This window comes from Sapajus apella, unplaced genomic scaffold, assembly GCF_009761245.1.
Source record: "Sapajus apella isolate SASKATOON/1434 unplaced genomic scaffold, GSC_monkey_1.0 scaffold51, whole genome shotgun sequence".
NCBI classification, from domain to species: Eukaryota; Metazoa; Chordata; class Mammalia; order Primates; family Cebidae; genus Sapajus; species Sapajus apella.
Window position 1 is genome coordinate 8,614,099 of NW_022436991.1, and position 15,273 is coordinate 8,629,371.

Genomic DNA, 15,273 nt, shown 5'->3' on the forward strand with positions numbered 1-15,273 from the left:
GGAAGTGAAGGGGTCTCTTCTCTATTTTCTAATTTTGAGGAGATTTTTTATTGCTTTGACACTGGAATAAGTAAATTTAGTACAGAATGAAAATCTGATCTTTTTTCTCCTTGCCCTGTTATCCTACATTGTCAACAATAGGGGAAACTTAAAAATAGCCACAAAATTCAAAATTATTCGCTAGAGGAACTTCGGGTCGTTCTAGTATGCTGCCCTTCTCCACCCAAAGACATCTTCCAGTTCAAAATTTATGAACCTCTTACCCCACTGTTAAGGGTTTTCTATTTTAATATTTAGAGATTATTGGCTGGGCATGGTGGCTCACACCTATAATTCCAGCACTTTGGGAGGCCGAGGTGGGCAGATCGCCTGAAGTCAGGAGTTCTAGACCACCCTGGCCAACATAGTAAAACCCCGTCTCTACTATAAATTCAAAAATTAGACGGATGTTGGCATGCACCTGTAGTCCCAGCTACTCGGGAGGTTGAGGCAGGAGAATCGTTTGAACCCAGGAGGCGAAGGCTGCAGTGAGCCGAGATCATGCCACTGCACTCCAGCCTGGGCAACAGAGTGAGACTCTGTCTCAAAAAAAAATAGAGATTATTATGGTTTTTATTAATACAGCAACTGCATTTGCCAAAAAAAAAAAAATCATCCTAACTCCCTACTGCTTTGTAGACTCACAAACTTACTAGTTTAATAAAAGAAAAAAGGCTTTAAACAAACAAACAAAAAATATATGATTAACAGATGGTTGTCTTTTGTGGGTTTTTATTTGTCTGTTTGTTTTCTGAGATAGGATCTTGCTCTGTCATCCAGACAGGAGTGCAGTGGCGCAATCACAGCTCACTGTGGCTTCCACCTCCCTGGGCTCAGACAATCCTCCCACCTTAGCCTCCCCCAAGCAGCTGGGACCACAGGCACATACCACCACACCAGCTAATTTTTTTATTTTTGGTAGAGATGAGGTCTCCCTATGTTGCCCAGGCTGGTCTTGATCTCCTGGGCTCAAGTGATCATCCTGCCTTGATCTCCCAAAGCACTGGGATTATAGGCATGAGCTGTTGTGCTCAGCCAACAAATGTTTTGAGAATTGTGAACCACGATGGAGTAAACAACTTTAGAGGGTGATGGAGACATGAAGAAATGGCTGATGGGGTTGGTGCTTGCCTCCCCTTTCCTTAACCCAGGGAGTGGTGAGACACATTCAGTGGACGCCCAGAGAGATGGAGGTGTACATCAGGTGCGTGGAGAAGGTGTTAAGACGCTACGTCCAGAGGCTGCAGTGGCTGCTGTCTGGTGAGCCTGCCCACCGCCATGAAGGGTGGAGGAGCATAAGGGGAAGTGGAAGCCTAGCCCCAGGGACCCCAGGTCAGGCCTTCTGGAACTGCAGGTCAGGGGATTAGGCCAGGAACATCATCCAGGCACAACATGACACTGGGAAGCCGGGCACGGTGGTTCATGCCTGTAATCCCTGCACTTTGGGAGGCCAAGGTAGGTGGATCACCGGTCAAGAGTTCGAAACCAGCCTGGCCAACATGATGAAACCCGGTCTCTACTAAAAATGCAAAAAGATTAGCCGGGCATGGTGGTGGGCACCTGTAATCCCAGCTACTCGGGAGACTGAGGCAGGAGAATCGCAGAGGTTGCAGTGAGCTGAAATCACGCCACTGCACTCCAGCCTGGGCAACAAGAATGAAACTCTGTCTCAAAAAAAAAAAAAAAAAATGACAGTGGGTTCAGAGGTCAGGCAAGGGGCTGGATAACAGAGAGGTGAGGCATGGGCCGAAGCATGGGTGGAGCATGAGCAGGAGCTCACACATGTCCCGGCCTGCTCTGCAAGGCCACCTGCTACACATTGCCTTCCCACAAGTGACAAGGAGCTCACTGTCCAAAGGTTTGCTTTAATATTGACTGGGCCTCAGCAAAACAGACCATGGAGGTGCAGATGACAAGGGGGCCTGACAGAGCAGAAACCCCCGTTCTCTTTTTTTTTTAGAAACAGGGTCTTGCTCTGTCACCTAGGCTGGAGTGCAGTGGTATAGTCATGGCTCACTGCAGCCTCAAACTGGGTACAAGCAATCCTTCCACCTCAGCCTCACAAGGAGCTGAGACTACAGGAACGTGCCACCATGCCTAGCAAATTCTTTTATTTTTTAGAAACAGAGTCTTGCTATGTTGAGCAGGCTGGCCCCGAACTCCTAGGTTCAAATGATCCTCCTGCCTCGACCTACCAAAGTCATGGGATTATAGGTGTCAGCCATCGTGGACCTCTTTACAGAGGACACCAAGGCCCCGCCAAGAGAGGCAAACGGACAGGGTTGGGCTGTGGATGAAGAGACAGTCTGGGGGCGGGCACAGTGGCTCACACCTGTAATCCCAGCACTTTGGGAGGCCAGGGCGAGTGGATCACAAGGTCAGGAGATCGAGACCATCCTGGCTAACACAGTGAAACCCCGTCTCTACTAAAAATACAAAAATAATTAGCCAGACGTGGTGGCACGTGCCCGTAGTCCTAGCTATTTGGGAGGCTAAGGTAGGAGAACTGCTTGAACCCAGGAGTCAGAGGTTGCAGTGAGCCAAGATTGTGCAACTGCACTCTAGCCTGGGCAACAGAGCAAGACTCCATCTCAAAAAAAAGAGAGAGAAAGAGAGAGACAATCTGAAGCATCAAGCCCAAGAAGCTGGGCAAATAGCTAGAACTAGACAGGAGGGGATTCAGGCTATGGGGCCTGGAGGGCTTTTAGGGTAATAGGTGGAGGGAGGGAGGGAGGAAGGGAGCCCTATATAGAGATCCTACAGGTGACTTTGTGTGTGCCACTCAGGGTCCTATGTAAATTCATTAGGTCCAGTCCTCTGCAGGAGGACCTGGTATAGCAGTCCATGGGCAGAGGCGGAGTGATGACTGCTGCTTTCCAAAGCCTCTGGTAGGAGCTGCAAGCTCCAGGTACAGTTGTCAGGTCAGAGGCTGAGCTGGGACTGAGAGGGTGTGAGCCTCTCTCCATCCCGGTTCACATTACCCCCGGGAACAGTGACTTAAGACCAGAGATCCAGCGATTTCTTCTGTAGTACGAGTCCCCCAGCTCACCTGCCACTACACACCCAAACACTATCTAATGTTTCAAAGGGACAGTGTGATACTATTTAGTCCAATCACTTAATTTTAAGGATAGGGAAACTCAGGCTCAGGAGGTTATAACCCCTTGTGCAACTCATCACAGACAAAGCCAGAGCTGAAATCTCCATCTCCCAAAGCTCAAGCCACTGACCAGCTCTGCCCTTGGATGATCGATCCCTCCCACAGCACCACAAGGCCATCTCCCAGTGGGGTGACATCCGATCAATGATCAGGCAGGCAACAAGTGTCATAAGAATTTACAGTTGATAGATACATTGAGGGAAACCACCCAGGAGGAGGGACCCCTCACTCCCTGCCTTCCTCTGCCCCGACCTGTCTCGGAGCAGGGAGCCGCCGACTGTTTGGCACTGTTTTGGAGAACAGAGTATGCATTCTGCTGGACACATCAGGGTCCATGGACCCCTACCTGCAGCAGGTGAAGACAGAGCTGGTTCTGCTGATTTGGGAACAGCTGCGGAAGCACTGTGACAGGTAGGAGGTGAGGGCAGATCAGGAAGATCAACGGGACAGTTCCCAGGGCTGGTCTGGCCAAGCATGCCCCCTCTTCTCAGTGCCAACAGGCCTGGAATTTCTGAGATGCTCTTCTGAATAATGTATTTGAGTAGGAAATAGCACTGTATTCTGCTCTGCTGTGAAGGAAAGCAGTTTTTAGAGGACCGGTATGGTGGCTCATACCTGTAATCCCAGCAATTTTGGGGGCCAAGGCAGGAAGGTCACATGAGCTCAGGAGTTCAAGACCAGCCTCAGCAACAAAGTAATACCCCATCTCTACAAAGTATTTAAAAATTAGCTGGGGCCAGGCGCAGTGGCTCACACCTGTAAGCCCAGCACTTTGAGAGGCCGAGGCAGGCAGATCACGATGTCAGAAGTTTGAGGCCAGCCTGACCACCATGGTGAAACCCCGTCTCTACTAAAAATACAAAAATTAGCTGGGCGTGGTGGTGTGTGCCTGTAATCCCAGCTACTCCAGAGGCTGAGGCAGGAGAATCACCTGAACCGGGGGAGCAGAAGTTGTGGTGAGCCGAGATCACGCCACTGCACTCCAGCCTGGGTGACAGAAGGAGACTCCATCTCAAAAAAAAAAAAAAAAAAAATTAGCTGAGTATGGGGGTGTGCACCTGTAGTCCCAACTAGTTGGAAGGCTGAAGAGGGAAGATCACTTGAGCCCAGGAGTCTGAGGCTGCAGTGAGCTATGATGGCACCAGTGCACTCCCGCCTGGACAGCAGAATGAGGCTGTCTCAAAAAAAAAAAGGAACGAAATTTTTAGAAATTCATTTCAGGCCTAGGGACAATTGCAAGCACAGCAAAGGAACTACCATGTGGCCCTGAAGTGTGGCTTTCAGCTGAACTTGATTTTTTAAAAATTATTTAATGATTTAATTCTTTAAATGTTTGTCAACTTGATTTTTGAGTGGAGGAAGCTATTTACTTTCCCTAACCAGAAGGGTTGACCCTAAGGGGACTGCAAGGGACTCTCGTCTTAGACTAAGCCTTATTCTTGCCTTAAAGTGCACCTTTATTGAGCACTTTCTGTGTACCAGATGCTTTAAATGCATGATTTCATCAACCTTCACAATGAGCCCGTGAGGTGTTGCTGTTATCAGCCCCCATTTTTCAGAAGAGGAAGCTAGGACCTCAAGAGGTTAAGACATTTTCTGAGCTAGGATTGTTTTGTTGTTGTTGTTGTTGTTGTTGTTGTTGTTAATTTTTGTTTAGTTTTTTATTTTGAGACATGTTCCCACTCTCTCGCCCAAGCTGGAGTGCGGTGGTGTGATCATAGCTCACTGCAGCCTCAGCCTCCTGGGCTCAAGTGATCTCCCACCTCAGCCTCCTAAGTAGCTTGGACTATAGGCGCACACCACCATGCCTGGCTAATTTAAAAAAAAAAAAAATTTTATGTAGAGACAGGGTTCTCACTATGTTGCCCAGGCTGGTCTTGAACTCCTGGCCTCAAGCAATCCTCCCAGCTTGGCCTTCCAAAGTACTGGGATTACAGGCACAAGGAACCATATCTGGCATGAGCTGGGATTTAAATCTATTCCTGTCTGCATCAAAATCGTCAGTGTCTCATTCTCAAGAGGCCCCATAGCCCTCTCCCTGAGGGGCCATGGGGCTCATTGCATGGGTCTTCAATGACAGGAGAGAATAGTCCTCATGAAAGTAACTTACCTGAATTCAATCTAGACAGGCCTGTTCTAACCAATCTCTTTCTCCCCTTCTCTGCCCCTCACCTCCTCTTTTCCTCCTCCCCAGTTTTAACCTGCTCAGCTTTGCCGAGGGCCTTCAGTGGTGGCAGGACACACTGGTGGAGACCACAGATGCAGCGTGTCATGAGGCTATGCAATGGGTGACCCACATGCAAGCTCAGGGCAGCACCTCCATCTTGCAAGCATTGATGGCAAGTCCCACCACGGAGCCCAACCTTGATGCAAAACAAATACCATCATCCCCTACGCTAATATCGCACGATGCTTTAGGATTTACAAAGAGCACCTTAGAATGTACAAAGCACTACTTTATTTTATCTTCCCAATACTCCAGTGAGAAAAGGATTCTCAGTATTCTCACATTATAGATGAAGACACAGGCCGGGCACAGTGGCTCACACCTGTAATCTTTGAAGGCCAAGACAAGTGGATCACCTGAGGTCAGGAGTTTGAGACCAGCTTGGCCAACATGGTGAAACCCAATCTCTACTAAATATAAAAAATTAGCAGGGCATGGTGGCATGCACCTGTAATCCCAGCTACTTGGGAGGCTAAAGCAGGAGAACTGCTTGAACCCGGGAGGTGGAGGATGCAATAAGCCTAGATTGTGCCATTTCACTCCAGCCTGGGCAACAAGAATGAAACTCCATCTCAAAAAAAAAAAAAAAAAAGAAAAAGAAAAATAGATGAAGACACAGAGGCTCAGAGAGGTTAAGTGACTTGCTTAGGATTAACCAGCTAGGCAGCGAGCCATGCTCTTCCTCCTAAACCTCAGCAGCTTCCTTGGTCTGCCTGAGGCTAAAAGAGAATCTCTCAGTCTTATTGGACAAGACAGTGGCATCCAATCATTGCATTTTGGTGGAGGCGACAGCAGGTACCACCTTTAGGCATTTAATTCTCGTCTTCCACGTGAGCCTCTTCCCTGAGCCTGACAGCCTTCCTGTGTTCTTTCAGAAGGCTTTCAGTTTCCATGATCTGGAAGGATTGTACCTCCTGACTGACGGAAAGCCAGACACGAGCTGCAGCCTTGTCCTAAATGAAGTCCAAAGACTCAGGGAGAAAAGAGACGTGAAAGTGCACACCATTTCCTTGAACTGCTCAGACAGGTGAGCAATATGGAGTCTGGCTGAGCTTTATTCTTTTTCCATGGCCACATATCTCAGCAGGGAGATCCAAGCTCCCCACCTGATCTAGTGTCTAATCTAAATAGACACTGGTCTCTCCTGGGCCCTCGTCCTGTAAATCAGAAATTAGGAGAAGGGAGAAGCAGCCAAGCGTGGTGGTTCATGCCTGTAATCCCAGCACTTCGGGAGGCTGAGGCAGGTAGATCAGTTGAGGTCAGGAGTTCAAGACTAGCCTGGCCAACATGGTGAAACCAGGTCTCTACTAAAAATACAAAATTAGACAGATGTGGTGGTATGCGTCTGTAATCCCAGCTACTCAGGAGACTGAGACATGAGAATCACTTGATCCAGGGAGGCAGAGGTTACAGTGAGCTGAGGTTGCATCATGGCATTCCAGCCTGGGCAACAGAGTGAGACTGTCAAAAAAGAAAGAGAGAGAGAGAAAGAAAAGAAGAGAAAGAAAGAAAAGAAGGAAGGAAGGGAGAAAGAAAGAGAAAAAGGAAGAAAGAGAGAAAGAGAAAGAGAAGCATTGTTTTTCTAGAGGGCCCAAGCAGATGTCACGCCACAGAATGAAAACTTTCTCAGAAATTTCCCATCAATGGCCCCCTCCTCCGACTTCCTCCAGCCTGGAAACGCATTTGCATGGGATTCACACTGTCATGTCACAGTCTCCTTCCTACTCTTCCCTGTGAACACATTTGTGAATATTTAGGGGACATTTAAGGGAAAAACTAGAGAGGAAAACATTCATGTAGCATCGTCATGGTTACTTTTATAAATGAACACTATAGAACACATGCTGTGACTGGGCACAGTGTCTCATGCCTGTAATCCCAGTGCTTTGGGAGGCTGAGGTGAGAGGATCACTTGAGGCCAGGAGTTCAACACCAGCCCAGACATCATAGCAAGGCTCCATCTCTACAAAATAAAATAAAAATGTAAAAAAAAAAACACGTCATATAAGACAGACTCAGCTCCTTTAAAAAAAAATTATTAGCAAAACAGACTATGTAGGGACATACTTTATATCTTGGTCTAAACTATAGGTCCCATAAGTGTAATATGTGTGTGCTTCACAGGTGTAACACATAGTAGGCACTGGATAGATGTCCCATAAAGAAATGGGGGCTACGTCAGGCATGGTGGCACACACCTGTAATCCCAGCACTTTGGGATGCCGAGGCAGACAGATCACCTGAGATCAGGAGTTCGAGACCAGGCTGACCAACATGGTCAAACCCTGTCTCTACTAAAAAAAAGCACAAAAATTAGCCAGATGTGGTGGCCGGTACCTGTAGTCTCAGCTACTCAGGAGGCTGAGAGGGGAATCACCTGAACCCGGGAGGCAGAGATTGCAGTGAGCTAAGATCACTGGAGTGAGATGTCACTCCAGCATGGGTGACAGACTAAGACTGTCTCAATAAAAAAAGAAAAGAAAAAAGAAATGGGGGCTGGAGTGTGCGGCCTGTATGCTTTGAGGAGGTCTAGGCTAAATGGCGACACTCACATGGGGACTCCTCTTCCCTTAAGCAGCAGCAGTTGCCATAGCCATCCATAAGCTGGTAGGGAAAGTGTCCTTTGGTGTTCCAACAGTGGTCTCCATGGCACAAGCCACTGCCCATTGCCAAGCTGACTTAAGCCCCCAGACTTCAGTTCCCCATGGACCTGGGGAGTCACAGGAACGTGCCTCGTCAGACAGCCTCCCCCAGCCCTCTGTCCCTTCCTTCCAGAGCTGCAGCTGAGTTCCTGAGAAAGCTGGCTTCCTTCACTGGTGGACGCTATCACTGCCCTGTGGGTGAGGACACACTCTCCAAAATTCACAACCTGCTGACCAAAGGCTTCATCGATGAAAAGGTAGGTTGCAGAGCAACTGAGCATGAGGTCTGTTGAAACGGCTTAGTAAAATATCAACAGGTGTGGGGTTTTCCTTCTTGAACTCCTGGGCTCAAGTGAATCTCCCACCTCAGCCTCCCAAAGTGCTGGGATTGCAGGCATAAGCCACCATGCCTGACTCTTTTTTTTTTTGAGATGGAATCTCGCTCTGTCGCCCAGGCTGGAGTGCAGTGGCGCAATCTTGGCTCACTGCAACCTCCACTTCCCGGGTTCAAGTGATTCTTCTGCCTCAGCCTCCCGAGTAACTGGAATTACAGGTGTGCTAATTTTTATATTTTTATTAGAGACAGGGTTTCATCATGTTGGCCAGGCTGGTCTCAAACGCCTAACCTCAAGTGATCCGCCCACCTCAGCCTCCCAAAGTGCTGGGATTTGTGAAACATGTATTTTTAAGGCTAGGTGCTAAAATTTTGTTAGTTAACATTTTTTTTTTTTTAGACAGAGTCTCGCTCTATCACCCAGGCTGGAGTGCAATGGCATGGTCTCAGCTCAATGCAACCTCTACCTCCCAGGTTCAAGCAATTCTCCTGCCTGAGCCTCCTGAGTAGCTGGGATTAAAGGCACCCGCCACCCTGCCTGGCTAATTTTTTTATTTTTAGTAGAGACAGGGTTTCATCATGTTGGCCAAGCTGGTCTCAAACTCCTGAACTTGTGATCCACCCACCTCAACCTCCCAAAGTGCTGGGATTACAGGTGTGAGCCACTGCACCTGGCCTAGTCGACATTTTTAAAAAAGCGTGCCTCAGCCAGGTGTGGTAACACATGCCTATGGTCCTAGCTACTTGGGAGGCTGAAGTGAGAGGATAGCTTGACCCCAGGAGCTACAGTAAGCCATGATCACACCACTGCACTCCAGCCTGGACAACAGGGCGAGGCTCTATCTCTCATATCAAACAGATAAAAAGCACACATGAGTCTATTTTACTAGAAGAAATGTTACTAGAACAAAAAAGGCTGAACAGATTTTGCTGAATAGCAGTGAGATAAGGAACTTGTGCCATTTCTGTTTCACTGGCCCCGAGTGGGGCCACCTTCACTCAGTTTCTGACACCATCACGCTTTGCCACCATCCCCTCCCTACACGGACTCTCAGACACCTTCTTTCAAAGTGTCCCCTTTGTAGAATGATTGTCTTGATCGGTAGTGAGCTTCCCATCCCTGGAGATATATAAGCGGAGGCTCACAAGATTTCCTGCACTGGATGGAAGCCAGCATTTCATTAGCTCTGGGGAGATTTTGGATTTTCAGCTCCCGTCCAGTTATTTAATGGATCAAACTTCACACTCATTTCCCTTTTTCAAGGATCCCACACTGCCACCATTTGAAGGAGATGATTTAAGGAGACTGGCCCAGGAGATCACCAAGGCCAGAAGCTTCCTCTCGCAGGCCCAATCCTTCAGGTATGCGCTTCACACAGCCTCTCCCACCTGCCATGTGGCTACAGCCCCTGCAGACCCCAGACCCCATCGAGAAGGGCCCGCACCTGTCATGATACCCTTGCTCCAAGGGTTCCTGCCCAGAAATCTAGGCACCAGGGAGACCATCTTTCTTCATTTCCTGCCCAGCAGATCCCAACTGCAAAAGAAAAATGAGGCAGAACCAAAGGTCACGCTTTCCTAGAGGAGTGTTCTCAGGTAAGGGGCGGGGCTAGACCCCGCACTGCCTGAGTGTGTACTAAGAGCCAAGTGGCATGCTCTATTTTGTGGACAATAATAACTTTGGTTGTGGGGGGTGGGCAGTTAAAAAATAATGATTCTGGGCTGGGCGCGGTGGCTCACGCCTGTAACCCCAACACTTTGGGAGGCCGAGGCAAGCGGATCTCAAGGTTAGGAGTTTAAGACAAGCCTGGCCAACATGGTGAAACACTGTCTTTACTAAAAATACAAAAATTAGGCGGGCACCTGTAGTCCCAGCTATTCGGGAGGCTGAGGCAGGAGAATCGCTTGAAACCAGAAGGCAGAGGTTGCCGTGAGCAGAGATCACGCCACTGTACTCCAGCCTGGGCAAAAGAGCAAAACTCCGTCTGGAAAAAAAAAAGGATTCATCTAAGCAGAAATGTCATCCTGCAAGGGACCACTCACTGAGCAAAGCTTGGCCCGGAGGGCAGGATGGGGTGGAACGCTGTGACCTGCGGGAAACACAATTCCCTGTATCAGGACCCCCGGAAGCTGAGGAAGGAAACGCTCTGTCTTTTGTGTGAGGGGACATTCCTGGGTCTAATCTAATTCTCTTGCCCTGTCCTTCAGCACACCCTACTCTCCAGCCACTAGACCGTCCCTTTCTGGGAAGCCCTAAACCAAGTCCCCTGCCTGAACGGTGCTTCTTGCCCCCTCTGCCTGGAGACTCCTGCTCGCCCATCAAGCCACAGCTCAAATGACATCAGCTCGCTGGGACCCACCTAAAGTGAGGGGCCTCCAGCCTCTCTCTTGCAGCATCCTGACCACGCAGACCCCTCATACTCAGCACTCCATGTCCCGCCACCTTGCTTGCTGACCTAACTCTTCTCCTTGACCGTGAGCTCCCTCAGGATGAGACTGGTGTCCCAGGATCTGCAAGTCGCCAGAAGCTGCCACATGGGAGACACGTGGTGAACAGTGAGCAGGCAGCTGAGCTGTGGAAGCCTAGCTCTGGAAAGCAGCCTGATGGGGTGATCTCCACCCTGGTCCATGAGGGGCTAATGCAGAGTCACTGTTGGCCCATCCTGGGGGAAGAAGAAACAAGTGAACCACACCACCACCCTCCATCCCTGCCCAACCAAACTGAAGTGAAGGCTGCTTATCTGGGGTCATTTTCTAAAATTAAAAGCAATTACTTCTATTCCACTAATAGGATCAACATGACTTTAACGGTTTGAAGTGATCATTGGCGTGTGTGTGTGTGTGTGTGTGTGTGTGTGTGTGTGTGTAAATTTTTAGTGAGATAAAACTTTATTAAAAGACTCATATTCATAATATATAAAGAATTTCAGTAAGAAAAAGATAAACGTCCCAATTTTTTTTTAAACGGAGTCTCACTTTCACCATGTTGGCCATACTGCTCTCAGACGTCTGACTTCACGTGATCTGCCCTCCTCAGCCTCCTAAAGCACTGGGATTACAGGTGTGAGCCACCATGCCTGGATATCTTGTTTTTTTGGGTTTTGTTTTGTTTTGTTTTTAAGAGACAGGGTCTTAGTCTGTTGCCAAGGCTGGAGTGCAGTGGTGCAACCTCAGCTCACTGCAACCTCTGCCTCCCAGGTTCAAACGATTCTCCTGCCTCAGCCTCCCAAGGAGAGTAGCTGAGATTACAGACACATGCCACCACACTCAGCTAAATTTTTTTGTATTTTTAGCAGAGACGGGGTTTTGCCATCCATGTTGGCCAGGCTGGGCTCGATGTCCTAACCTCAGGTGATCCAGCCTGCCTGGGCCTCCCAAAGTGCTGGGATTACAGGCGTGAGCCACTGCACCGGGCCCATCCCAATTTTCAAAATGGACAATAAGTACATGAGAAGGTGCTCAACTGCCTTACCTGCCAGGGAAATAAATGTAAGTTAAAACCGCAGTGAGATTCCTCTACACTCCCACTAAAATGACTAAAAATAAAAAGACTGGAGTCGGGCACAGTGACTCATGCCTCTAATCCCAACACTTTGGGAGGCTGAGGTGGGAGGATCACTTGATGCCAGGGTTTCAACACCAGCCTGGGCAACATAGCAAAACCCCATGTCTCCAAAAATTTAAAAGTAATTACCCAGGCATGGTGGCACATGCATATAGCTTTAGCTACTCAGAAAGCTGAGGCATGAGGATCAGTTAAGCCCAGGAGTTTGAGACTGCAGTGAGCTACGATCGTGCCACTGCACTCCAGCCTACGCAACAGAGACCTGTCTCTTAAACAAACAAAAACAAGGTAGCCAGGCGTGGTGTCACTCGCCTGTAATCCCAGCACTTTAGGAGGCTGAGGTAGGTGGATCATGTGAGGTCAGGAGTTCGAGACCAGAATGGCCAATATGGTGAAACCCTATCTCTACTAAAAACACAAAAATTAGCCGGGCGTGGTGGTGCACGCCTGTAATTTCAGCTACTCAGGAGGCTGAATCACGAGAATCGCTTGAACCAGGAGGTGGAGGTTGCAGTGAGCTGAGATTGGGCCATTGCACTCCAGCCTGGGCAACAGAATGAGACCCTGTCTTTAAAACAAAACAAAACAAAACAAAAAAGAACCACAATATCAAGATGTGGAACAGCTGGAACACTCACATTCCAGTTAGGGTAGGGGTTGGGGAAGGGATGTGTAATTTGACTTAATAACTTTGGAAGACTATTTGGCAATTTCTACTAAAGTAAAACATATGCCTACTCTAAGATCTGCTAATTCCACTCCAAGACTAATGAGTGCATATGTTAGACAAAAGAGATAAGAAATTTTCCAGCAGCCTTATTCATTAGAGCTCAAAATTGAAAACTACCCAATGTCAGTCAGTGGCAGAACGGGCAAATAAAATGTGATACATTTTATAGTGAAATATTATGCACCAACTTAAAAAGAATGAACGACTGACATGGTAGCGCACACCTGTAATCTCAGCTACTCACGAGGCTGAGGCAGGAGAATCTCTTGAACCCTGGAGGTGGAGGTTGCAGTAAGCTGAGAGATCACACTACTGCTCTCCAACCTGGATGACAGAGCTAGACTCCGTCTCAAAAACAAAAACAAAACTAAGATGCTAATGCTTGATGAGACCCTGCTTTGGCCAGGCTCTGTGCTGGGCCCAGGAAGGCAGTGGTGACCACAGCCCCTGCCATGGTGAATCTGGTCCATCTTGGACAGCTGCCATTCTGGGCCACATCTACAAATACAGAGAAAAGGGCCTGTGGAGTTTGCATTCACGGGCTAGAGCTGTCACAACAAAGTACCACAAACTGAGTGGATGAAACAACAGAAATGTATCATCTTATTGTTCTGGAAGCTGGAAGTTCAAGATTAAGGTGCCCTCAGGGCCATGCTCCCTCTGAAGACACTGGGAAGGATCCATTCCAGACTTCTCCATTCTGGTAGCTCCTTGGCTTTGGGCAGCATAACTGCAGTCCTCACGTGAAGCTCTCTCTATGTGCATGTCTTTGTCCGAATTTCCCCTCTTTATAAGAACACCAATCATGCTGGAATAAGGTCCCATTCTACTCCACTATGACCTTAACTCATTACATCTGCAATCGTTCTATTTGCAGAGTTAAAGTTAAGTCCATGGGATTGGGACTTCCACATATGAATTTTGTGAAGAACACAATTCAGCCCATCATAGATGTAAGTTATGCTTCTCTTTGCAAGACAACACCTGCAGCTTGTACTGAGGAATATGAGATCTTGGCCCTGTTGGTGGGAGAAGAAGCAGCTGGTCATTGTGAATGGAAGGTTGGACCAGTCACATGGCTTATGAAGTGGGGAAGGATAGGACCTAGGTTCAAATCCCAACCTCCCGTGTAATGTGGATAACAGCTACCACTGTTTGAGCACTGACTCAACACCATTGCTACCATTGTTTGAGCACTGATTGAGCAGGCACCATGCCCAACATTTTGCAATGAGCATGTCAGCCATAAACCTCACAGCATCACAACTGTAAAGTGCACATCATTTACAGTTTACAGATGAGGAAACTGAACCTTGTAGCTGCTCAAAGACACAGAGCAAGAAGGTGGCAAAGCCAAGATTTAAATCCAAGAATGACCCCATGGCTTTTTCCCACCACATTCAGAGCCCCTTTTCTGAACCTGTTTCCCTGTCTCTAAAATTGAGCTAAAACAGAGTTGTGAGGATTAAGCAAGATCTCTTACCATCTGACTCGTAGCACACACACACTAAGATTTTGTTTTTCTCTTCCCCACAACTATGCCCATAGAAGGTGTTGTATGGGTGGAGCCTTTCCAGTTGCCCTTTTCAGAGCAAAGCAATCAGCCCTTCCTGCTCTCAGCCCCTGTGGCTCCATTACAGCAATTGTGAGCTGTTGTGCACCTGCCTGACCCTACTACTGCCACTTGAACATGAGTTTTCTTTTACTGAGGCAGGATCTCACTCTATTGCCTTGAGCTCTCCAGCAGTAAGATTGCAGTGGTGCAATCAGGGCTCACCACAGCCTCCACCTCCTAGGCTCAGGTGATCCTCCTGCCTCAGCCTCCCAAGTAGCTGGGACTACAAGTACATACCACCATGCCTGGCTAATTTTTTTGTATTTTTTGTAGAGATTAGGTTTCACTATGTTACCCAGGCTGTTCTCAGACTCCTGAGCTCATGTTATCTGCCCACTGCAGCCTCCCAAAGTTCTGGGATTACAGGCATGAGCCACCAGGCCCAGCTGAACATGAGTTTTCAAAGGATGATATGATCCAGCACTGAAGAAGCACCCATCAAAAGCAGAATGATGTGATTGGTGCATAAATCAACAGAGATGAGTGTAAGATTACAAGACAGGAAGACTAGATAGATGGGTAGAAGGACAGAAAGAAAGATAGGATGAATTAGACAGGTGGAAAGTTGGATGGATGGAAGTTTTGATGGATAGGTGGAAGCATAGATGATGGAAGGTTGTATGGACAGGTAGAAGAATGGATGGATGAAGGGTTGTATGGACAGGTGGAAGTACAGATGGTTGGAAGGATGGATGGATAAGTGGAAGGATGGATGCATAGATGCAAGGCTGGATGATGGAAGGTTGGATGGATAAGTGGAAGGATAGATGATGGAAGGTGGAATGGATAAGTGAAGGATGAATGGATGGAAGATTGGATGGATAAGTGGAAAGTTGGATGGATAAGTGGAAGATCGGATGGATAAGTGGAAGTTTGGACGGATAAGTGGAAGGATGAATGGATAAGTGGAAGATTGGACGGATAAGTGGAAGGTTGGACGGATAAGTGGAAGGTTGGACGG

General features: G+C 48.0%; 1 protein-coding gene across 8 annotated transcripts in view; it reads left to right on the top strand.

The window, feature by feature from the left end:
* Positions 1-15,273, top strand: part of VWA3A (von Willebrand factor A domain containing 3A) — a 68,694-nt gene that overhangs the window by 52,542 nt on the left and 879 nt on the right. For 7 of the 8 annotated variants that reach the window (XM_032242905.1, XM_032242907.1, XM_032242904.1 and 4 more), the window contains 8 exons: positions 1,191-1,299; positions 3,466-3,610; positions 5,394-5,538; positions 6,302-6,453; positions 8,202-8,325; positions 9,667-9,764; positions 9,933-9,998; positions 10,611-11,210. In XM_032242905.1, coding sequence (XP_032098796.1) covers positions 1,191-1,299; positions 3,466-3,610; positions 5,394-5,538; positions 6,302-6,453; positions 8,202-8,325; positions 9,667-9,764; positions 9,933-9,984 — 825 coding nt within the window. In that variant the 3' untranslated portion in view covers positions 9,985-9,998; positions 10,611-11,210. Of the gene's footprint in view, positions 1-1,190; positions 1,300-3,465; positions 3,611-5,393; positions 5,539-6,301; positions 6,454-8,201; positions 8,326-9,666; positions 9,765-9,932; positions 9,999-10,610; positions 11,211-15,273 lie in introns of those variants that run through there. The other variant, XM_032242906.1, reaches the window with a different exon arrangement.